Here is a 24,548-nt window from a genome sequence, read left to right on the forward strand (position 1 = left end):
GTCTGGATGCTGTAATTCATTCCATATTCTAATGTGAAAAACCCAGATTACACATCTTGTTGCAGTAGTTGTGGATTTATGTCAGTTGTGAAAAATATGATGTTTATATTTTACTGCTTGCTATTAGGCTTAATATAAGCTATCTTTCGTTGTGGGTGGTATGGTTATAAGCCAAAAATGTTGAGTTCTAAACCCCAGGAAGCTTACTCTTTTCTTTTTTTTTCTTTTCTTTCTCTCTTTCTCTTCCTCCCTCTCTCTTTCATTCCCTCTCTCCCTGTCACTCTTTCTCCCTCCCTCCTTTCTTTATGCTTTGCCATTTTGAATAACTCAGAAACCAATAAGGAACCATTGCTGCTTAAGTCTTGGATCTGTCTGACATTTTATATTCATCAAGCAAACCAAAAAAGGTACTGCTTATTGATAGACTTATTGCATATGCTCTAGAGTAGTTCATTGGGTGGCCGGTTGGCTCAGTTGGTTAGAGCGTGATGCTCTTAACAACCAGGTTGCGGGTTCAATCCCCACATGGGCCACTGTGAGCTGCGCCCTCCACTACTAGATTGAAACAACTACTTGACTTGGAGCTGATGGGTCCTGGAAAAACACACTTAAATTAATAAAGTTTAAAAAGAAAAAGAGTAGTTCATTGGTTTTTAAACTTTTAGAGCCACTGAATTAACAGTGATATAACTAATGTGTCAAAATCCCTCAGATCATTCATTTTATTTGGTTGTTGTTGAAATAACACTAACTTACAAAAAATGTTTCACATTAATGTTTTAATATTTGTCAGCACTCAGGGTAATTTGGTACATATATATTGAATGTTTATTAAAATCCACACCAAATTTATGCCTTGGAAAATCTGAATTTTAGGAGATACAGATAGATATAGATACATAGATATGTTTAGATACACACATATGCATAAGATTTGTCTATAGTAATAACAATTGTGATGATTCCAGTAGACTTTTTTTTTAAAAAAAATAAGTACTTTTATTTTAATTTTAATGTACAGGGAAAGAATGTCCTGTTGCCATTTGTGTGCTTAAAGTTACAATTATATAAAAAGCATTAAGTTGAAATTTTGTAGTAAATTGTGAATTTGGGTTCTAGTTGTCAGTTATTAACTGTAACCTTGAGAAAGTTACAAGCTATTCTCTCAAAAGTTGTTGTATGTTGATTTTCTTTTTTTTAAATTTATTTTTCAATGTTAGCTGACGTACAATATTACCATGTTTCCCTGAAAATAAGACCTAGCCAGACCATCAGCTCTAATGCGTCTTGGAGCAAAAATTAGTATAAGACACGGTCTTATTTTACTTATTTTACTATAATATAAGACCGGGTCTTATATTAATTTTTGCTCCAAAAGACGCATTAGAGCTGATGGTCCGGCTAGGTCTTATTTTCAGGGAAACACGGTATATTAATTTCAGGTTACAACATAGTGATTAGAAATGTATATACCTTACAAAGTGATCACCCTGGTAGTACCCATCTGGCACCATACATAATTCTTATCATATTATTGACTGTATTCCCTATGCTATACTTTACATCACCATACTTTTATACCTGGTAATTTGTGCTTCTTAGTCCCTTTCACCTTTTTCACCCTTTCCCCAACCCCTTCTCCTATCTGCCGACTATTAGTTTTTTTCTCTCTATCTATGAGTTTGTTTCTGTTTTGTTTGTTCATTTTGTTTTTTAGATTTCACATGTAAGTGAAATCATATGGTATTTGTCTTTCTCTGTCTGACTTGTTTCGCTTTAGCATTACCCCCTCAATCCATCTATGTCATTGTAAATGACATAATTTTATTCTTTTCGTGGCTGAATAATATTCCTATATATATATATTATATATATATATATAATATATATATATTATATATATATATAGCATATCTTTATTTGTCAATCAGTTGGACACCTAGGTTATTTCTATGTTTTTGGCTATTGTAAATGATGCTGCAATGAACATAGAGGTGCGTATATCTTTTTGAGTTGTGCTTTGAATTTCTTCTGACAGATACCCAGAAGTGGAATTGTTGGGTCATATGGTAGTTCTATTTTTAATTTTCTGTGGAACCTGCATACTGTTTTCCATAGTGGCTGCACCAATCTGCAATCCCACCAACAGTGCAAGAGGGTTCTCTGCATCCTCACCAACACTTGTTATTTGTTTACTTATTGATGATAGCCATTCTGACAGGTGTGAAGTGATATCTCATTGTGGTTTCAGTTTACAGTTCCCTGATGATTAGTAAGAATTAACATCGTTAAAATGTCCATACTACCCAAAACAATCTATAGATTCAGTGCAATCCCTATCAAAATACCAGTGGCATTTTTAATAGAACTAGAACAAATCATCCTAAATTTATGTGGAACCACGAAAGACCAAATATTGCCAAAACAATATTGAGATGGAAGAACAAGTTTGAGGTGTCTCACTGTCTGATATCAACCTATACTACAAGGCCATAGTAGTCAAAAGAGCATGGTCCTGGCATTTAAAACCAGACACATAAGTCAATGGAACAGAATAGAGAGCCCAGAAATAAACCCACACCTATATGGTCAATTAATCTATGACAAAGGAGACAACAGTATACAGTGCGGTGAAGGCAATCTCTTTAATAAATTGTGTTAGGAAAACTGATCAGATGCATGCCAAAAATGAAACTAGACTACCTTCTTACACCATATACAAAAATAAACTCAAAATGGATTAGAGACTTAAATGTAAGACCTGAAACCATGAAACTCCAAGAAGAAAACATAGGCGGTAAACTCTCTGACATCTCTCTCAGCAATATTTTTTTGGATTTGTTTCCTTGGGCAAGAGAAACAAAATAAAAAATAAACAAATGTGACTATATCAAACTGAAAAGTTTTTGCACAGCAGAGCAAACATCTACAAAATGAAAAGGCATCCTACTGAATCGGAGAAGATACTCGCCAATGATACATCTGATAAAGGGTTAATATCCAAAATATATAAGGAACTCATACAACTTAACACCAAAAAAACCAAACAATCCAATTAAAAAATAGGCAGAGGACCTGAACAGACATTCAGATGGCCAACAGATATATGAAAAGATACTCAGCGTCGTTAATCATTCTGATTTTCAAATCAGTGCTCTTTTTCATTCTTCCTTTCTCTGTTCTGGACTCTGCAGGATTTGTTGACAGTCTCTTTTTGACATTTTTTGTTTAAGCTTCACATCTTCTTTCCTTGGGTAATTTTTTTTACCTCAAATGTAATCATATTACTCTCTGTAAAAATTCAATGGGTTCCCCATTGGATTGAGTCTAAATTCATAACATGGCTTTCTTTGTCATTCTACCTTGGACACTACCATCAAATAACTGCACCAGTAGCACAGTAACAGTAGCATAGTAATAATAGCACCTAACAGTCACTGAACACCTATTAGTACTTGTGCCAGATATGCACTTTACACGTATTCTATCTTTTAATCCTCACACTAATCTTCAGTATAGGTATTCTAGTTAGCATTTTACGGAGCAGTCTCATTGAACCCTTATTGGATCCTCAAGCACTGTGCCTCTGGGCTTTTGCATATTTGTTTTCTCCTTCCAGATTACCAAGAACTGCTATTCATTGCTTCTTTTTGTAAACTTTCTTAAAAGTATAACTATATAGAAAAAAGTATACAGATCATAAACTTATACTTCAGTGAGCAAAGTTAACCTGTTCTTATAACTACCACCAGGTCAAGAAATAGAACCCCCAGAAATCCCTTAATACCCCCTTTTAATCACTAATTTATTCTCCCCAAATGTGAATAGTACTCTGACTTCTTGACACCATAGATTATTTTTGCCTGTTTTGAGAGACTTTGTTTAAATGGACTTATATAGCATTTATTTTTGTACCTAGCTTCTTTAACTCAATATTATGTTTGTAAGAATCATTCGTGTGGTTGCCTGTAGATACAGTGTATTCATTTTCATTGCTTTATAATATTCTAGTATGTAAATACGTCTTAGCTTTTTTTATCTATTCTTGTTTTGAGTAAGAATTATTACAAACAATATAATTACATTATTACAAACAATATAATTAACACTCTTATACATTATACATTTTTAATTTTGATTCAACTCCTGGAATATTTTTCAACCTTATTTTCTAACTTGATTTCACTTTTTCCAGGAATCCTTTCCTAGCCAGGTTTGGATTTGGTACACTTCTGTGTGCACTGGTATCACTCCCTCCTTTTTCTGTTGTAAACATTTACAAGGTGTAATCAAAATATGTGGTGAATGTTTAAATTGAACAAAAGGTTACAATAAAAGACACATTGCCATTAATCCCCTTCAGAATACTCCCCCTCGCTTCAAACACACTTGTTCTTCAAATCCCATTGTTCTTGTCACTTTCTGAAGCAGTTCTGGAAGTCCTCTTTAGTGAATGTCTTTAGTTGTGCTGTCATGGCCGCCTCGATGTCCTGAATCAATTCGAAACCTTTACCTTTCATGGTCATTTTGACTTTGGGGAAGAGCCGGAAGTCACACTGTGCCAGATCTGGTGAATAAAGTGGATGAGGACACACCATGTTTTTATTTGACAGAAGTTGCTCTTCCAGAAGTGATATATGACATGGAGTCTTTCTGTTGTGATCACAAAATATGGTGAATGCTGCTGCCGAGTGCCATCCAGTGGAAAGGCAGGGATCCAGTGGAAAGTACAGTGCATCAAACCTTAGTAACAGTGCAGTCAGTTGGGTGTGAGCTACGATTGAGAGAAGGTGTTTTTTAAAGTGTGCTGTAAATCATTCTCCATCATAGCAACGCTCCGTGTCACACATCTCTTCTGGTATGGCAATTTCTATAAAATAAAAACATTACGGTGTGTCCTCATCCACCTTATTCACTGGATCTGGCACCGTGTGACTTCTGGTTCTTCCCCAAAGTCAAAATGATTCAGGACATCGAAGCAGCTGCAACAGCACAACTAAAGACACTCAGGAAAGAGGACTTCCAGAACTGCTTCAGAAAGGGGCAAAAACGATGGATAAGTGCATTTGAAATGAGAGGGAGTATTTTGAGGGGAATTAATGGCAGTGTGTCTTTTACTGTAATTTTTTTATTTAAACATTCATCACATTGTTTGATCACACCTCGTACTTGGAGAATGTGATGCTGATAACAATGAAGTCTGACAAATAAAATTGGAAAAGTCTTTGTCATATCATTTAGACAGTACTTGTATACCAAGTCTGTGTCATTTACACATGAACAAACTGCTGCTTAATATGGTTAATTACTTAGGTGCTTGGTAAATCTGAAAGAAAATGTTTTGGGTTAGTTTGGAATACAGGGTACTAGACAGATAAACAAAGATAGGACAAGGCATTTCAGATAGACAACATGAGCAAAAGCTCAGATATGTAAACAACGTAATGGGTTCATGGTTTTTTATAAGCGGCATGTAATTTACTCATGATGGAGTGATATAAAATGAGATTGGAAGATAGGCAGGGACTAGATCAGGGAAGGCCGTGCATGCTATTTGAACATTTATAATTTATCCTATAAGCATTAGAGACCCATTGGAGATTTTTATGCAGAATTAGTATAATCTTCTACTCTTTTAAATGATAAAAGTTGACTAAAACAATGATTCCAATATCCATGTATAAGAGCCTTGGTAATCAGAGAGATATTCTAGTAAACTTCAAATTTTCTATACTGCTGAGAATAATGTTCCATAGAGGTGAATCTTTAAGGTAACAAATTTACTGTTTGGAATTATAACACTGTTTTCAATTTATGAACTGATTATATCAGGCCTCCAAAAAATTTACAGAGTAATACAATGTTTGTCCAAATACCTTACATCTTAAAAAATAAAGCATGGCAGATGAAATTAATTGACGTTCTCATCTATCATTTGCCACTCCCATTCCATTTCCTCCAATCTGGAAGTATGTATTTTTATCTTGGTGTCAGTTTTTTATAAAGCAGTCATAGTCTACTTTCTTTCTGTAAGTTATTTCAGTGTAAGCATCAGATATACTTTATGTATTAATACTAGTGTCTTTCATAAAAGTTGCATACTGAGTTTTTCTGTCTGATTTTAAATGCTCATCAAAATTTCTACTTAAATTATTGTTTCTTCTTAAAGCATATTATTACCTCATATTTTGTCTTTTCATTTGTATATAAATCTAGTTGTTTGACCTATTAGGTTTGCTTAAAATGAGCCATTGTCAGTGTTATAAGATATGAATATTCTAGAATTATAATTTTATAAGAGTAACTTACAAACGTAATAAAAAGATGGAGAGAAATAATGTGGACAGAGCCTGGTCATAATGTATTTCCTGAATTTGTGCCTGTGTACTCAGGTAGGAGTATAATCTGGTTCAGACACCTGAATTGTATATTTTTAGTCTCCAACAGTCACTAAGAAGCAATTAAATACAGTGAAATAATATTCTAGTATCAAATCAACTGTGTTTAAGTCTTGAACAGGGTAACCACTTATCTTATACCGATCTATTTCATCAGTAATTCCTTATGACTAGTTTGGTTTCCATTTGTTGCATAAGTGTAAATTAGAGAAACAGATAGACAATTAAGGTATTCTTTGTTTTTTTTTTCTCTTTTAACATCTATTCAGACATGTTGACTCAGCTCCTTAAGGCCGAGTTGTGAACCAGCTTTGGCAGTATTAACATTTGGGGCTAGACAATTCTTTGTTGCGGAGAGTTGTCCTGTGCATTTGTAGGGTGTTTAGCATAGTTGATACAGTAGAAAACTAGTGGTTTGATTTGTATGCTGATGTTTGGGGATTACAGAGACTGCAAGTGCTTATAATAGTGACACCTTTCTTAAGAGAGGCATTGCAATCCTTAAGTCTAAGTGGAAATACATTTGGCACATGCTTACAGAAAGAACAGAATAGTAAGAAACAGCTTAAGAAAGAGACAGTGGTTACACTGAAACTAAAGTGTCTTTGATTTTAAAAATAGCAAAAGCGCTAAGCTAAGCAAGACACAAATATAAAATTGTTCTTAGAACACAGTAAGATGTAAATAAATAAATGGCTGTGAATTCAAAATGATACTTGGTGTGCTGAAAGATAGTTATTAATAACAGGCAGTTTTTAACCTACAAATTGGGCTGTGTTCTAAAAGTTGCTTTGAGAATAAATGTCTTTAGTCTCAGAGTGAAATTTTCTCTCAAACATTTATTCAACAAATATTTGAGGCCTAACATGGGCCAGACACTAAGGCTAGCATAGCAGGCAAGATGACATGGCTTCCTTCTTGGAGCTTAAAATGTTGTGGCATTTATCAAATGAAAATATCAAATAAAGATTGATTTATGTGATTCCCTCCCTCCCGCCCCATCACTCCCTCAAACTGCCCCAGTTTGAGGGCAGAATTCTTATCTCTTCTTACTCATTAATGTATCCCAGCTTCTAGAACACCTGGTAAACACACAAATGTTTGTTAAATAAACAATTGGTTAGTTGGGAAGAGACATTAAAAAATTACACGATTAATTAGAATTGTGGTAAGTGCTCCAAAGGGAATAATGCAAGGTAGTATATAATATAAAGCATGTAACAGTAGGTCTAATTTAGTCTAAATCCGCATTAGAGTAGATGAAGCTTTGAATTGAGGCAGTGATTCTTTTTTCCCCCAGCTTTATTGGTACATAATTGACAAAAAAAAAAAAAAAAGTATATAAAGTGTATAATGTGATGATTTGACATATTTATACTTTGTGCAGTGATTACCACAGCCAAGTTAATTAACATATCCATCACCTCACATAGTTACCTTTGTGTGTGTATGTGTGATAACAAAGCTTAAAATCTACTCTCTTAGCAAATTTCAAGTATGCAACACAATATCACTAACTATAGTCACCATGCTGTACATCAGATCCCCAGAGCTTGTTCATCTTGTAATGGAAGGCTTGTATTCTTTGATTAACGTCTCCCCAAATCCCCTAACCCCTAGCCCCTGATAATCACCATTCTACCTTCCGTTTCTATGAGTTTGACTTTTTTTTTTCAGATTCCACATATAAGTGAAATCATATACAATATTTGTCTTTCTCTGTCTGGCTAATTTCACTTAGCATAATGTCCTCTAGATTCATCTACATTGTTGCTAATAGCAAGATTTCCTTTTTTTTCTCATGGCTGAGAAATATTTCATTGTCTGTATGTACCACATCTTTATCTGTTCATCCACATCCATGGATGGACACTTAAATAATTTCCATTTCTTGACTATTGTAAATAATGCTGCAGTGAACATGAGAATGCACATATCTCTTTGAGACAATGATTTTGTTTCCTTCATACATATACCCACAAATGGATTTGCTGGGTCATATGGGAGTTTATTTTGAGTTTTTTGATGAACTTCCTTACTGTTTTCCATAGTGGCTGCACCAATTTACATTCTCACCAACAATGCACAAGGTTCCTTTTTGTCCACATCCTAACCAACACTTGTCATCTCTTGTTTTTTTGATGACAGCCATCCTACAGCCATCCTACCAGGTGTGAGGTGATATCTCATTGTGGTTCTTTTGTTTTTGTTTTTTTTAAGATTTTATTGGGGAAGGGGAACAGGACGCTCCGGCCACCTTGTGGTTGAGAGGACGTGCTCCAACCAAGTGAGCCATCTGGGAAGCTCAGCGGCAGCTCAGCTCAAGGTGCTGTGTTCAATCTTAGTTGCAGGGGGCGCTGCCCACCATCCCTTGTGGGACTTGAAGAATTGAACTGACAGCCTTGTGGTTGAGAGCCCACTGGCCCATGTGGGAATTGAACCGGCAGCCTTCGGAGTTCGGAGCATGGAGCTCTGACCACCTGAGCCACCGGGCCTGCCCTCTCCTGGTTTTGATTTGCATTTCCCTGGTTAGTGAGGTTGAGTACCTTTTCATGAACCTGCTGGCTATTTGTGTGTTTTATTTGGAAAAATGTCTGTTCAGTTGCTCTGGCCCATTTTTTAAACAGGATGTTTTGCCTTTTGCAATTGAGTTGTATGAGTTCTTTATATATTTTGGTATTACCCCATTGTCAAGTATGTGTTTGCAAATATTCTCCATAGGTTGCCTATTCGTTTTGTTGATGATTTCCCTTGCTGTGCAGAAGCTTTTTAGTTTGATGTGATCCTACGTTTGTTTTTACTTTTGTTGCTTGTTCTTTTGGTATCATATCCAAAAATATCATTGCCAACACCAATGTCAAGAAGCTTTTTCCCTGTGTTTTTTTCTAGGAGTTTTACAGTTTCAGTGATTTTTTTTAAAACCAAGATGTTAAGAATGAATAGGATTTATCCAGATGTGTTTTGAGGGTGGATTGTAATGTATATAATAGGCTGAAGGAACAGCTTTGTGTGGATGCCTGAGGAGGGATATAGTGTGGCACTTTTTAGGATATAGTGGCAGGGATGGGAGCTAGGGGTTAGCATGGTACCTGATGACATACTGACTTTTCTTATATACTGAAATGCTGATTATTTGTAATTTTAAAAAATATCATTACAATATTAATTAATATAGAAAAAACTTTTAAGTGGTAACTTTAAAAATATTAGGTAGGTGCAAAAGTAATTGCGGTTTTTGCAGTTATTTTCAACCCTTTAAACTGCAGTTACTTTTGCACCAACCTAATATTTTGAGTCTGATACTTAATATAAAACTGTCTCAGTTCCTTAGAAAATAGAACTCTACTATCTGTGTACTGACGATCTCTAAGTCTGTTTCTACCTCTGGATGTTTTCGTTTAATTTATGCCTACGTATCCAAAATAGCATGTCCAAAAGTGTACTCCTTTTATGTCTAGCAATCGTATAAACCAAAACAAACAAATAAAAATACACTTCATGGATTTCCTGTCTCAGTGACTCTTTTTTTGTTCTGTTTCTCAAGCCAGAAATTTTCACTCCTCTTACTCCCACCTTAAAATGATGAAACTATGACATCATTTAATTATCATCCCATTTAATGTATTATATCACTCAAAGCTATGCTCTTCGTTTTAGGTAAACTTCTACCCAAATTTATGTTCTTTTTTTTCTCTGCCGTATTTCTGCAAGCTTTTTAACTATTCTATCTTTATTCTTTTCCCATTTCAATTTGTTTGCTGCTCGAGTGATCTTTTCTGAATGGAAAGCTAATCCTGTCTCTTGACTAGTTAAAAGACCTACCATCATTCTGGCTTTCAGGTTAAAAATTAACTACTTGGCAGGAAATGTGCTGGGACCTGCTGGATCCCTGGTGTGCACATCTCTCCAGCCTTTTATACTGCCTTTTCTTTACATCACATTCTCGTTTTTACGGGACTTTTTCAATTTCTAGACATGGCTTTTCAAATTTAAATTAATAAAACTAAATAAAATTTAAAAATCAATTCCTCAACTGATATATTGGACAGCACAGATACAGATCATTTCTGTCATTACACAAGTTATATTTGGTTGTGCTCTTCTTGAGTATATTAAGCTCTCTTTTCCCTATATCTTTATGCATAATACTCTCCTTTTCTACCTACGTAATGTGCTCTTCCTTGTTTTGCCTAGCTAACTCTTATTCTTCCATTTAGACTCAGTTTAGGTGTCATCGTTTCTGGAAAACCTTCCCTGACACCGTCTTTTCCTGTCTCCTCCAACCCCAAAGTCTGAACGCTTGCCTTTTGCCTTAATGTCTGTTGCATCTAATAGCAAGATTCTAGCAGATAGAAAGTATTGAAGTTGTGTATAAATTATAGCTTTACTCAATATAGTTTTATATTAAGTATGATGCATGGATTTACCACCATGGATGTAGAGATACACTTAAATGGGTTTATTGTTTGTGTACTGACTGAAAATGCACTTCATTAGATAATTGTTAAGGAAAAGACTGTCAGTTTGTATGTTATGTAGGTCAAAGTTACCAGATTTGCTATTTGAATAATTGCATACGTTTAATCAATCATCAGATATTAAATAGAATTGAATTTAGCAACTTAAGAATCTGAAGGTAAATTTACAAGTAGAAAAGCATTGTATCAGATGTATTTTCATTACAGAAATTTAGTATTTAATTTGTAGCCATCAAGTCAAGTTTAATAATTAGCATTATGATAAGCACAATGGAGAATGCAGAAAATATCAGTATGGATCCCTTTCCTCAAGTTTATAATATGGTTACTTATTGTTAGCAAGTTCTGCCTCTGCTCTACTTCAGTTACTGACTACTCCCTATATCTCACCATCATTTAGTAGGCTTCATTTCTATAGTCATATAAGTTCAGATATACCTCTTTTTTGACCAGGGTCAGGAGAGATTATGTTTCAGCATAAGTTTAGGCCTTCAGAAGTGGTATTAGTAGGTCAAAAAGAACATAAGAAAGGAAACTATGATTTATTGTTGTTGTTATTGGAGAAGACTTCAAATTTTTGTCCAGTGCTCGTCTTTTGTCCTAGCTGAGGGGCAAAAGATAAGTTCTTCTTGCCTTTGTAATAGATTTGGTGACTGTATTTTTCAAACCAAAGATCTGGATGTGTCTTCTAAAAAGAGGTGGGTTTTTTTGTTTTTGTTTTGTTTAGTTTGGGGTTTGTTAATCTATCCAGCAAAATGAGGCTATCATGGGATAGATTTAGATGCCAAATGTTAGAATGGCACTTTATGGTTTATGAAAACAATAGATTTTCCAATATATTTCTGATTTCAAACATTCAAATTTGAAAGGTATAACTACTGGAATCCCACTTTCCTGAACCCAATTGAGTGTAGCTACACTTGGGATTGAAAAAGCTTTATTGATAGAGCTTACATACTTCAATGGTGTAGCACAAATAAGTACAGCAGACATTTAAAGACAACTATGCTAATGAGGAATGGTTTAATTAGGGTGCTTTCTTAGGAGACCTAGGATTTTGAGTCAGGCAAAAGAAGGGATGGAAAAGAACAAGAAGTAGAGGCCTATAGAGGCAAAGAAAAAGGAATGAACAGAGTGTTTTGAGAATAGAGTTGAGACAGGATAAGAACAGTTGATTAGAATAGAGCATTGACTGGTGGTGAAAGTGGCAAGTGCTGTGACAGAGGTTTGGCTAGGTAAACTAGAATAACTTAAAAATTTATTTTTAAAATTTTTCATTTAAAAAAGTATTTCTTGTAATTTTCTTCTAATTTTTACCTGTACATATAAAAGTTGATTTCACCTATCAGGGAAGGGACTAGGATCATCTGGTGAACTCTTCTATAATCACATAATCACATATCTCATAATCACATAAACATATCATATTGTACTTATATTTGCTTTCTCATCCTTTTAGTCTCAAAAGCTTTTTTCCCCAAAGGTAGTTTTTCCTGTGTGTGCTCTGTATCGTGCTTTTGCTTTTAAATCATTGTTCAACCTCTACACAAAAGGCTCTGTATTTTTTAGAATCATGCAGTTTTTAGTATACCATGAGCATACAGACAGCAATGTTACCTTTCCATATGACACTCACTGGTGACTTGGATACCTAATTTTTAGTAGTCCATCTTTACTCTAAATCCTGTTATTCATGGTTAACTTTATTTTGCTTAAGGATAACCTTTCAAGCCATCTAACCTCACAGTTCATCTAGTCCTCAATAATGACCTTCACCTTTCTCTGTTCTAAAAACCATTTCATGCCATATTAACACGTTGCGTACGGCGGGGTTTAAATCCCTCATGAAGATTCTCGTGATCTGTACGCAACGTGTTAAAAAAAAATTGTCTATACTTACAAGAAGCAGAGTACAGCATTAGGAATAGAGACAGTGGAAATGTAATGGTTGTGTGCGATGTCAGAGGGATAGTGGATGGGGGAGGTGGGTTCACACAGTGTGAGGGATATAAAAAATAAACATCTAAGTATTACTTTGTCTTGTGCACCTGAAACTAATTAAAAAAAAGGGGAAAAAATATCTGAAAATAATTACAGATACAGTTTATGTAAGAAAGGTGATAAGACACAGCTTTGTCCCATTCATGTGCTTAAAGTTGAAATAAAATAGTTAAAGTCAAAAGAAAACTGTCAAGGTTTATTAAGGTATAATTTATAGAGTACAGTTCTATGAGTTCTGAGACACAAACATTGGATAACCAAGTCCTCAACAATCAAGCTATAGAACAGTTCCATGATCCCTAAAAGTTTGTGCTTCTTTGTAGTCATCTCTTTACCTAGCTAACTTGGCACTAGCAACCTCTGGTCTGCTGTTTGACTTTGTAGTTTTGCTTTTTCCAGAGTGTCGTATAAGTGGAATCATGCAGTATATGCTTTTGAGTCTGACGTTTTTTTCACTTAACAATATGCTTTTGAGATATAGCCATGTTGTTGCATGTATCACTTGTTTTCCTTTTGCTGTATCATATTCTGTTGTACCACAGTTTGTTTATTCATTCAACAGTTTGGTTGTTTCCAGTTTGGGGGTCATTGAGAATGAAACACTATAAACCTTGTATACAGGTTTTTGTGTAAATATATGAGGTGTGATCAAAATATACAGTGTTTAAGTTTAAAAAAATATAACTGTAAAAGACACATTGCCATTAGTTCCCCTCAAAATACTCCCCCTCACTTTGAACACACTTACTTATTCTTGCCACTTTCTGAAGCAGCTGTGGAAGTCCTCTTTTGTCAGTGTCTTTAGTTGCGCTGTTGTGGTTGCCGCAATGTCCTGGATCGACTCAAAACATTTGCCTTTCATGGTCATTTTGACTTTGGGGAAGAGCCAGAAGTCTCACGGTGCCAGATACCATGAATAAGGTGGATGAGGGCACACCGTGATGTTTTTATTTGACAGAAATTGCCATACCGGAAGTGAAGTGTGACACGGAGCCTTTCCATTATGATCAACAAATAGGGTGAATGCTGCTGCCACGTGCCATCCAACAGAAAGGCAGGGACCTTCACGGGAAATGTGCATCGAACTTTAGTAACAGTGTGTGACAAGTTTCATCTTGTTCAGTGCAGTCAGTCAGGTGTGAGCTATGGTGGAGAGAAGGTGTGTTTTAAAGTGTGCCTTAAATCATCCTCTACCATGACAACACTCCATGTCACACATCACTTCTGGTACAGCAATTTCTGTCAAATGAAAACATCACTGTATGTCCTCATCTACCTTGTTCACCAGATCTGGCACCATGTGACTTCTGGCCCTTCCCCAAAGTCAAAATGATTCAGAACATCGAAGCAGCCACGACAGCACAACTAAAGACACACAAAAGAGGACTTCTAGAACTGCTTCAGAAAGTTGTTAAAAATGATGGGATAACTGTGTTCGAAGTGAGAAGTGAGGGGGAGTATTTTGAAGGGAATTAATGGCACGCTGTCTTTTACCATAAGTTTTTTTTTAATTTAAATATTCACCATATTGTTTGATCACACCTCATAGTTTTTATTTCTGTTTGGTAAATATCTGGGAGTGGGATTATTTGATCATGTGATAGTGTACGTTTAACCTATTAGAAATTGTCAAACTGTTTTAGAAAGTTGTGCCATTTTGCATTTTTTGCACAAAAGGTTTGAATAGAGACGAATGGCAGTAAGTACATGAAAAAATGGTCAAGTCAACATCACTAATCATTAGCGAAATGCAAATTAAAACTACACTGAGATACGATGACATTAAAAAGGTTTTAAAGCCATTAGAATGGTTAAAAAGAAAAATTAAAAGAGAAACACACAATTGGCCTTAGAAAGTGGTGCTGGGGATGTGAAGTTCCTCTGTAACTTTCGTACATGGCTGGTGAGAATATAAAATGCTACAATAACTTTTAAAAACAGTTTGATTTCTTAAAATGCTAATCATAAGGAAGTTGGTGTGGCTGTTATAACACCAGACACAGTAGATTCAAACCAAGGAACAGGACTTTAGAACAGAAATAGGATAAAGAGGAACACTTTTAATGATGATATCAATTCTCAAAGGAAACATAGCATAAAATATATATGTACCTAATAACAGAGCTTCAAAATACATGAGGCAAAACATGACACTTAAAGGAGAAAGATAGGACAGAAAATTAATAGAAATATACAAGACTTAACACTATCAATCAACTAAGCCTAAATGAAATTATAGGACACTCCCACCAGTAACTGCAGGTACACATTCTTTTCAAGTATACATGGAATAGTAACCATCATAGTGGATCATATACCACCTATAAATCAAATCTCAATAAATTAAAAATGATTGTAATCTTACAAAATATGTTTTATGATCAAAAGGAATTCAATGAGAATTCAGTAACAAAGATTTATGGGAAACGCCCAAGTATTTGAAAATTAAGCAACACATTTATAACCTATACAAAAGCAAGATATCATAAGGGAAATTACAAATATTTTGAGCTGAGTGAAAAATGAAAAGGCAGTTTATCAGGATTTATGAGGTGGAGTTAAAGTAGTGAATAGGAAGAAATTCATAGCTTTAAATGCTTTATTAGAAAAGGACAAAGGTCCCAAATCAGTGATGTAAGCTTCTATCTTAAAAACTTAGAAAAATAACTGCAAATGAAACAAAAATAGTTAGAATATAATAAAGATAGGGCAGAAATAAAAAACATAGAAATGGATGGACAATAAAGAAAATTGTTGAAGCTAAGTGGTATTTTGAAAAGATCAATAAAATTGCTAAAATTTTGGTCACAATGATCAATAAAAAAAAGAGAGGAGATACTTTAATATTAGAAATGAAGGAGGGATATCACTACATTCTACAGACATTAAAAGGGTAATAAAATCTTTTGAACAACTTCCTGCAAATAAATGCTATGACTTGTGAGACACAAATTGCCCAAACTGATTCAATTAAGAAATAGATAACCTGAATAATTATCTGTTTAAAAAACTAGATTGATAATTTAAAACCTTACCATAAAGAAAGCTCCAAGTCTGGTTTATAGTTAATATTACAATACACAAACTCAGAAAATAGAGGACAGCTCACTTCCCAGTTTGCTGTGTGAGGGCCATATTACCCTCTTTCCACAATGAAATAAACGACATTTCAATAAAAAGGATGCCAAAAATCATTAGTCATAAAGAAATTGCAAATTGTGACCACTATGAGATATCCATATGCATTCATTTAAATGTCTAAAGTTAAAAGGATTGAAGTGCCATGTGTTGGTAAGGCAGTGGTACAAGTGGATCTCTCATATGTTACTGGTGGGAATGTAAAAGAGTACGGCCATTTAGCAAAACAACTGTTCAGTTTCTTAAAATATTAGTGAAAACAAAACAACCTTACCACTCAGCGCAGCAATAACACTCTTAGATATTTATACAAATGAAATAACATATATTCACACAGAATCATGCATGCATGTACTGAATTTCGACAAAATGTCAGGATGTTTTAAAATAGAAATCCCATGTTATTTAAAACACAAAAAAGTTGTAAAGAAATAATTGAAAAAGGCATATCATGGAAGCAATAAAAAATGTTTTATAGGTGTGTAATATTAGACAATATAGTCTAATGCAAAAATCATTGCTAGAAATAAAAAGGGTCACTTTATAATTATATGGAGTTCTATACACTAGGAACATACAACAATTATAAAATTGTAAGTGCTTAATAATGTAGCATCAAACACATATAAAGCAAAAATTCAAAGAAATGGCAAAGCCACAATTTTATGGAAGATTTTACATACTTTTCTCAAGAATTTATAGAACAGACAAAAACAAAACTGAGTAAGGATGCTTTACAGAGCACAAGTAACATGTTAACATAATGAACAAATTAGAATATTGCATCCAGAAATTTTAGAGTAGGGAATTTAAAAAAATTGTTTATAACAATCATAAAAAGAGCAGAAAATTTCAAACGATTGAAATCATATTGGGCATTTTTTTTTTTACTACAATGTAATTAAGTTAGAAATCTATAAAAAGGGTAGACTATATATTTGGAAATTAAGGAAGATTCGGAAGATTCTTCTAAAAAACCATGAATCCAAAAAAGAGTCATAATGGAAATTAGGAAATGTTTTGACTGAATGATGAGAAAATATGACATATCAAAGGTTGCAGAATGCAGCTAAAAGGAGTACTTAGATGGAAATTAATAGCTTTCAGTGTATGTATTATAAAGAAAGACTGAAAGTTAATGAACTAAACATCTATCGAAAGAAGGAAAAGTAAGAGCAAAATAAACTCAAAATAGAGCACACAAGGAAAAGGAGGAGCAGAAGTTAGTGGATAAGAAAACAAACATACACTATAGAATATCAAGGAATAAAAAAATAATTTAAGCTAAAAAAAATTAAGAAAGTTCAAATGAGCTTGACTAAGAAAAAAGAGAAATCATAAATAACCGAAGTCGAGGAATAAAAAGCAAAAAGAACATGACTGCTGATGTTGTTCATATTAGATAGATAAAAGCACATGATGAAGCATTTTATACAAATAAGTTGGAAAATATAATTGAAATGGGCACGTTACCAGAAAACTATGACTAACATAAGAAATAGAATACCTGAATAATCAGTCCTGTGACAGTTAAAAAAAATTCACCAGTTAATAAGCGCTTCATAATGACTTTATTCTCGGTTGGCATGCCTGATATGTCCTACTAAATATTCAAGCAAGGCATCCTGTGCTTTCTAATTTTTTTCCAGAGAGTAGAGAAAGAAAGAGCATTGAAACTCACTTTATGAGGGTAGCATAAAATTGGTATTAAAACTTGACCTAACTACATATGAAATTTACAGACCAGTCTCATTGGTGAACACGGACAAAGACATTTTAAAGGAACTATCAGGATAGGAAACCCAACAAAAATACGTCATGATTATGTTGGGTTTTCCCAAGAATGGAAGAACGTTGGTTTAACATTCAGTGTAATTCACCATAATAAGAGATTTAAGGGGAAAAATGGCATGATCATTTCAATAGGTTCGAAATAAATTTGATAAAATTCGACATCTGTTCATGGTAGGAAAAACTTTATACCACGCTAATCATAAAAGAAATTTCCTTCATCTGATAAGTGGTATTTATTTTAAAAGAATATAGCAAATGTTATATTTAATGATGAAACTTTCAATACTTTCCCATTTAGATACCCGCCAAGGATGCCCGCAATCACCACTAATTTTCTGCATCACAGTGGAGATCCTAACCAGGGCAGTAAGGCAAAAACAGGAAAAAAGAAGACAATGAGGACTGGAAAGGAGGGGGGGAAAAAAAAAAAAACTACCACTATCTATAGATGGTATATTTGTGTATATAGAGAATCTCCAGATAAATTATTATAATTAAAGAGTTTAGCCATGTTGCTAGATACCAAGTCAGTATACAAACCTCAATTGTGTTTCTATAAACCTACAAGAAACAAAACTTTCAATTAAAGGTATCATTTACAATAGCACCAACACTATGCAGTATGAATAAAAACAGGATATGTGTAAGACCTTGGTCTTACCTAGTGAGGAGCTGAGAAACCCAATAGAACAAAAGTTCAGTCCTTGTTTGCTTTCTTCTTTCAGGCTTACACGTAGGAAATGTTTATTGTTTAAATTTAGTAGGCTTATATAGGGAGAGGCTATTCATTTTGTCCAGTATACCACAGAATGATATCCTAAAATAGTTCTTAATATTATTTTTGGAGCACATTGATCGCTGCAAAATAGAATTTAAATATCTTAGTAATTTGGGGCTTGTTCAGTCTGAATGTTTACCTAGTTTGAAAGTCTTTTCTAGAGCATTTATGAAAGCTTTCTAATGGTATGGTAGTTCATTCACTTTTCTGCCTGAAATTTCCACTTATGGGAACTAGTACTGAATCATTTCACAAAGATTTTTATTAAGTACGTATTTACCAAGTACCATGTTAAGTATGTTACTTTGTCAAATCTAAGACATCATAAGCTGTAAAATGCATCATTTCTTCATATTTTACTAAGTGAAAAAAATATTGCCGCCTTTTGACTATGATACACTATTGATTTTAATTTGCATCTTGATTTCAGAGATTTTAAAATGTTTTTTAAAGCATCTAATGACTTATGAAACATTTCTGCAGTAGTATTTCTACTTTATCTTTCATTTTTCAGATCTATCATGTTACCTTTAGATTTTTTTTCCTCCCTAATTTAAGCGTGCTTCAAGTAGTTTCTTCTGTTAGTTTCCCAGTTGTTTTGCCATCCTGGTCAATTTTCCTTTGGATGCTTTGTAGTTTATCAAAAAGCTGATTAAAATCGAATATAATAGAGATTTCAAAAAGAAAATTACAAATTCTTAAAATTAGTATATCCAGAAAGTAGAATACAATGTAATTTCATGAACTAGGGTTTTGTTAACTAGACAAGATTTTCAGTAATATTTTTCCTTAAAGCAGTCCATATCCATGAAAAAATTGTGTTGTGATTTTTACAAGCAGGTTAAAATTTTATACATCATATTTTTCACAGCAAGAATTTCTCTCTGTTGTCACTCATTTACTCATTTTTGTAATTGAGATTAAAGCTGCTTTTTTTAAGTTAACCTGTTTTGTAATGAATATAAACAGGATTGTAATACACATCTTTTCTAGTTATTCTTCTCCTCTCTACAAAATTATTACAAAAGAAATCTGCCCATAATATTTTAATCTGGGAATATTTCTAAATGACAAAGGTGTTTACCTGTTTTTAGTAGTGAATATTTGCATTTGAATGTTTTAATTTCTTTACAATCATGTGGTTTCTGATAGTCATGTGTGACTCTTGACTATGTTCTATATTGCCTAGTTCAAGTTAATTCAACTAAAGGAAAAATGATACCTCATAGTATGATAAATTTTTAAATTTTTGATTCCTGTAGAGTTTGTGTGTTTTTTTAATTGTTGTAAAATTAAGCTTTTTCAGTAGTTAATAGATTTTTCTGTCTTTAATAACACAGGTTTTGAGAGTATTTTAGAAGGGCTTTATGGACCACGGCTACGAAGAGATCTCAGTTTATTTGAAGGTAATGTGCTTTTTTTTTTATTTAAAATTTTAACCTTCTGTCCCATTTAACAAATGAAAAATGGTTGTTCTACACTAACTCTATACTAAACATGAATTTGTGATCTTGTTTAATGAAAAGATATTTTTAAATGAATAAAATCCAAATATTGTTCGTATTATTACATGATGTTATAATCTTTTAAAAAATTAGTACACTGATCAGAAGAGAAAATGAAGGTTAGTTTTGGCTCAGTGGTGAAATTTGGTTTTTGTTATTTTATATATTACATTCCCTGACTTCTTAAAGAGGATTTAAGGAGTTCAGTTTAAATATCTCCTGTTGCTTATGATACAGGCAGCCTAGAACTCAGATTGTCCCTCTGAAAAATCCCACCATGTGTGTTCAGAGTTTTATATTTATGTATAATACTTCTGTTATTTATTATAACCTGCCCTTCCAAATATGTGAACATAAATCCTGGTGGAACATTGGGATCTGTGACGTAATTGCTGTGAAATCATAGTTTAGTTGTTTCACTTCTTGTTTGGCAATGTGGAGCACTAGGAGAGAACATTTTTGTGGCCATCTGAAATTTTGTAGTAATTTATAAAATTTTGTAGTTCATTTATAAAATGGGTAGTGCTAGTATAGATTTTCTACTTTGATTTTGACCAAATTATTTCTGAACCTTGTATCTGGACAGTGCTGTTACCTTCCGTTCTTCTCTGGTACTCTCCATTCTATTAAGACCCAAGGTCCCAGTAGTCCTAAAGGTAGTTCTCTCTTCTATGTGTATATAAGTTTTTTGAGTTGAGGGAGTTCCAGTGACGACAGCTGGAGTAGTCAAAAGTTTTCTGCTCATTTTTTATCAATGTTGAACAGGATAGTTGAGTTATGAATCATAGAGTTGAAAGTATCTATGAAAGATCATTTGTTTTAACCACCCATAGTCAGTCAAATGAATGATATCCATGCAGAACATGACTTTAAGGATGGAGTCTCCAAAATGTAGGTGTTCTGGTGTTTTATCATTCTTAGGGCTAAGATCTTTTTTATGTATCTCTTAACCTTGTAAATATTTCTCACTTTATCATAGTTTAACACTGAATTAAATATTTTTACCTGATTTATTTATAAGTAAGACTGACTAATTGTAGTTTCACCTATTTGGGCTTACAAATGAACAAAGGAAACAAATCTAAACAAACAGGAATTTAACCTATGCCTGATATTTCTTCAGCCTTCCTTTCTTAACCTGCTGTTCTCATTTATGTCAGAAGTCAGTATTATACTTAATTGCCCTCTGATAACCCAAGTTGCAACTTGTGTCTTTTAGCCTCTTGCTTCCCCCACTTTCATTTATTTACTTATATTGTTATGTATATATTTAAATATTTATGTTCTTTCAGAAATAGTTTATTATACAATGTGTGGAATGTTCTAAGGAAATAAACGCATGTATTTTATTTTTAGACTTGTATTTCTGTAGTATACAAGTAATACATGTTTATTTTAGGAAGTCAGAAAATACAGTAAGCCAGAAAGAAAAAAATTAGTTCCATGACCCATAGATAACTTTTAACATTTTTATATAAATGTAAAATATATGTTTGTATGTATTTATTCTTTTATTAAAGTAGTATGTACTGTATATACTACAGAGAATGCCAAGAAATGTATACATGTTTTGAAGAAAGGAAAACTGTATTAAAATTGTAATACTCGATATATACCAATAACAAAAGATGACAAGTCACGTTTGACTTCTGCAATTACAAGAGGTGCTCAGAGTGGTTACCATCAGCGTCCAGACACTTTTGATTACAGCGAACTACTGTTTGAGCAACGCTGACCAATGTATCCACTTGTATACATTTTTTTGGTACCCTCAGGAGTGCCAAAGTAGTATATACTACTTTAATAAAAGAATAAATTTGGCAGGTGCGAAAAAAATGTATACATATCACTTGTATTCATCTTTTGTTATCAGCATATATTATTACAATTTTAATACAGTTTTTTTGTTCTTAAAATGTGTATCCATTGTTTTGGCGCCCTCTGTACAGTGTGTGTGCCTCCCGTCACAAGTACATCATTGGGATGTATGAAGTTCTTGATCAGTTCTTCATGGCTGCACAGTATTTCATTGTGGGTCTATTATAATTAAGTAATTTACTATCCCATTGTTGTATATCTTATTCCATTTATTATTTGATTCTGATAGATCTTATACTTTATGTCCTCTTTTGTGCTTTTTTGGTGGGGGGTTTTATAAAATTAGCTAAGGTTTGGGACTCAGTCTTTTTCTCACATACGCACATACTTACTTCGTTGCCCTTTCATACCCCAAATGTTCTAACTTTTCTCCAAATTTCTTAGGTAAATTCTTCCTCTTTTTTCTCTTCCTTTTATGAATTATAAAAAAAGGCTTCTAATCAAAGTTACAGGCGCAAGAGTGATGATATTAATTATAGTAATAAATCTGTATCTGTACAAGGGTGAAGACAGCCACATGTTGAAGGAAAGTTAAACCAGTGCTGTTAGTGGAGAGCCTTTTGAAAACGCATGTAGATGCTATCTAATTTTCAGTTGTTGTAAACAAAACAGAAGGCCTAGCTTTCTGTCTTCTTTGACCTGTTCTCTTGACTTTCTGTCCTTTTGAGAAAAATATACTATTATTTCTTTTTGGAGTAAGTCTCCAAAGAAACTTTGAATGTCATAAACTTTGCACTTTTGTCTACTCCCAGAAAGGTTCCCTGTACTCTGCCTCTTTTCCTCCTTCATCTCCCCAAAACTTACTTTTCCTGCTGTCACAGAACTTTAGTCAGTCCTTTCTAATGTCTCATTGGTGAGCCAGTTTCTTTCATCCATGGGACCATTTGATTTTCTTGCTCTAACTATGGATATTTACAAAATGATGAAAAGAGTACAGTAAGCCTGTGTAAACTGGCTGATAAGATCCCTACTGGTTTTTCTCTAGGTGGGTCCCCATTTCAAAGGGAGATTATATCAGAGGTCTGCAAGCTGTAGCTTGTGGGCCAAATCCAGCTCATTGAATGGTTTTTACATTTTTAAGTAGAAAAAAAATCGAAAGATTAATATTATGTGACATGGGAAAATTGTATGATGTTCACATTTAATTATCCAATTAATAAAGTTTTACTGGAAACAGCCTCTCTCATTTGTTGATGTATTGTCTATGGCTCTACTTCCACAGTAGAGTTGAATGGCTTTAAAAAGAGAGTGGATGGCCTGCAAAACCTAAAATATTTACTCTCTGGTGGTTTATAGAAAAGGTTTGCTAACCCCTGACTTATACCACTGTCTGAGATTTAATGGTTTTGGCTTAATATCTTTTTTTCCAACTGTTAACACTATGATGATGGAGACAACAAAACTACTTTTTAATAAGATTTATTGGATCAAATATTTGGAATGCTTATTTTGTGTTAGGAACTGTGATTAGCAACGAGAAAAGAAAAATGAATAAGTAGGATCTCTTCCTCCTAGGAACTCATGGCCTAGTATTAAATCAAAAGTCAGTCATTTTCTAATATGAGTTGATTATTTATATGAAAGCCAGAGAATTTAATACTATTTTATAGTTATTTATATAAATTATAATACTAGCTTTTATTAATGTATACACAAAGACTTATCTGAATATGTTCATCATAGTGTTTATAATGCCAAGATTAGAGAAACAGGCTTAAATATCCAACAACAGGATATTGATTAAATAAGTTACGATATAGCTCTTTAATGGACTATATTTATTTTTAAGTGATTTAGAAGTATATTTGAGCATGGAAATACTTATGATAAATAAGCATGGATATACTGTGATTGTAATTTTTAAAATAAGTAGTATTTTTAGAGCAGTTTTACATTTATAGAAAAATCGAGTACAAAGTACTAAGAGTTCCCATATACTCCCTCTTCCCGCCTCCTCTTAGATTCCCCCATATTAACATCTTTCATTAGGGTGGCACATTTGTTAAAATTGATGAAGTAATATTGATGCATTATTATTAACTCAAGTCCTCATAGTTTACATTAGGTTCACTCTTTGTTGTAGTTGTGTGGGTTTTGCCATATGTACAATTTCATGTGTCCACCATGACAGTATTATACACAGTTTTACTGTCCTGAAAATCACCTGTATTCCACCTTGTCAGTCCTCTCCCTGGTCCCCAAACCATGTTAAACACTGATCTTTTTATTGTCTTTATAGTTTTTTCGTCTCCAGAATGTCATATAGTTGGAATCATACGGTATTTAGCCCTTTCAGACTCACTTCTTTCACTGAGCAATATGCATTTACGGTTCCTCTATGTGTTTTCCTGGCTTCATAGCTCATTTCTTTTTATTGTTGAATAATATTGCCTTGCATGGATGTACCACAGTTAGCCTAGTCCATTCACCTATTTGAAAGACACCCTAGTCACGTTCAGGTTTTGGCAATTATGAATAAAGTAGCTGTAAGTATTTATGTGTAAGTTTTTATGTGGACGTAAGTTTTCAACTCATTTGGGTAAATACCTAGGAACTCCGTTGCTAGATTGTGTGTTTA

The 24,548-nt window shown here is 33.6% G+C and overlaps 1 protein-coding gene across 14 annotated transcripts in view; it reads left to right on the forward strand.

Moving 5' to 3' along the window:
• LCORL (ligand dependent nuclear receptor corepressor like) overlaps positions 1-24,548 on the forward strand; it is a 122,792-nt gene that overhangs the window by 18,157 nt on the left and 80,087 nt on the right. For all 14 annotated transcript variants that reach the window (XM_088792681.1, XM_019744431.3, XM_074321730.2 and 11 more), the window contains exon 2: positions 19,928-19,993. In XM_088792681.1, the coding sequence (XP_088648807.1) occupies positions 19,928-19,993 (66 nt within the window). The remainder of the gene's footprint in view (positions 1-19,927; positions 19,994-24,548) is intronic.

Source organism: Rhinolophus sinicus, chromosome 1, assembly GCF_057876585.1.
Source record: "Rhinolophus sinicus isolate RSI-liver-muscle chromosome 1, RSI-T2T, whole genome shotgun sequence".
Classification (NCBI taxonomy): domain Eukaryota; kingdom Metazoa; phylum Chordata; class Mammalia; order Chiroptera; family Rhinolophidae; genus Rhinolophus; species Rhinolophus sinicus.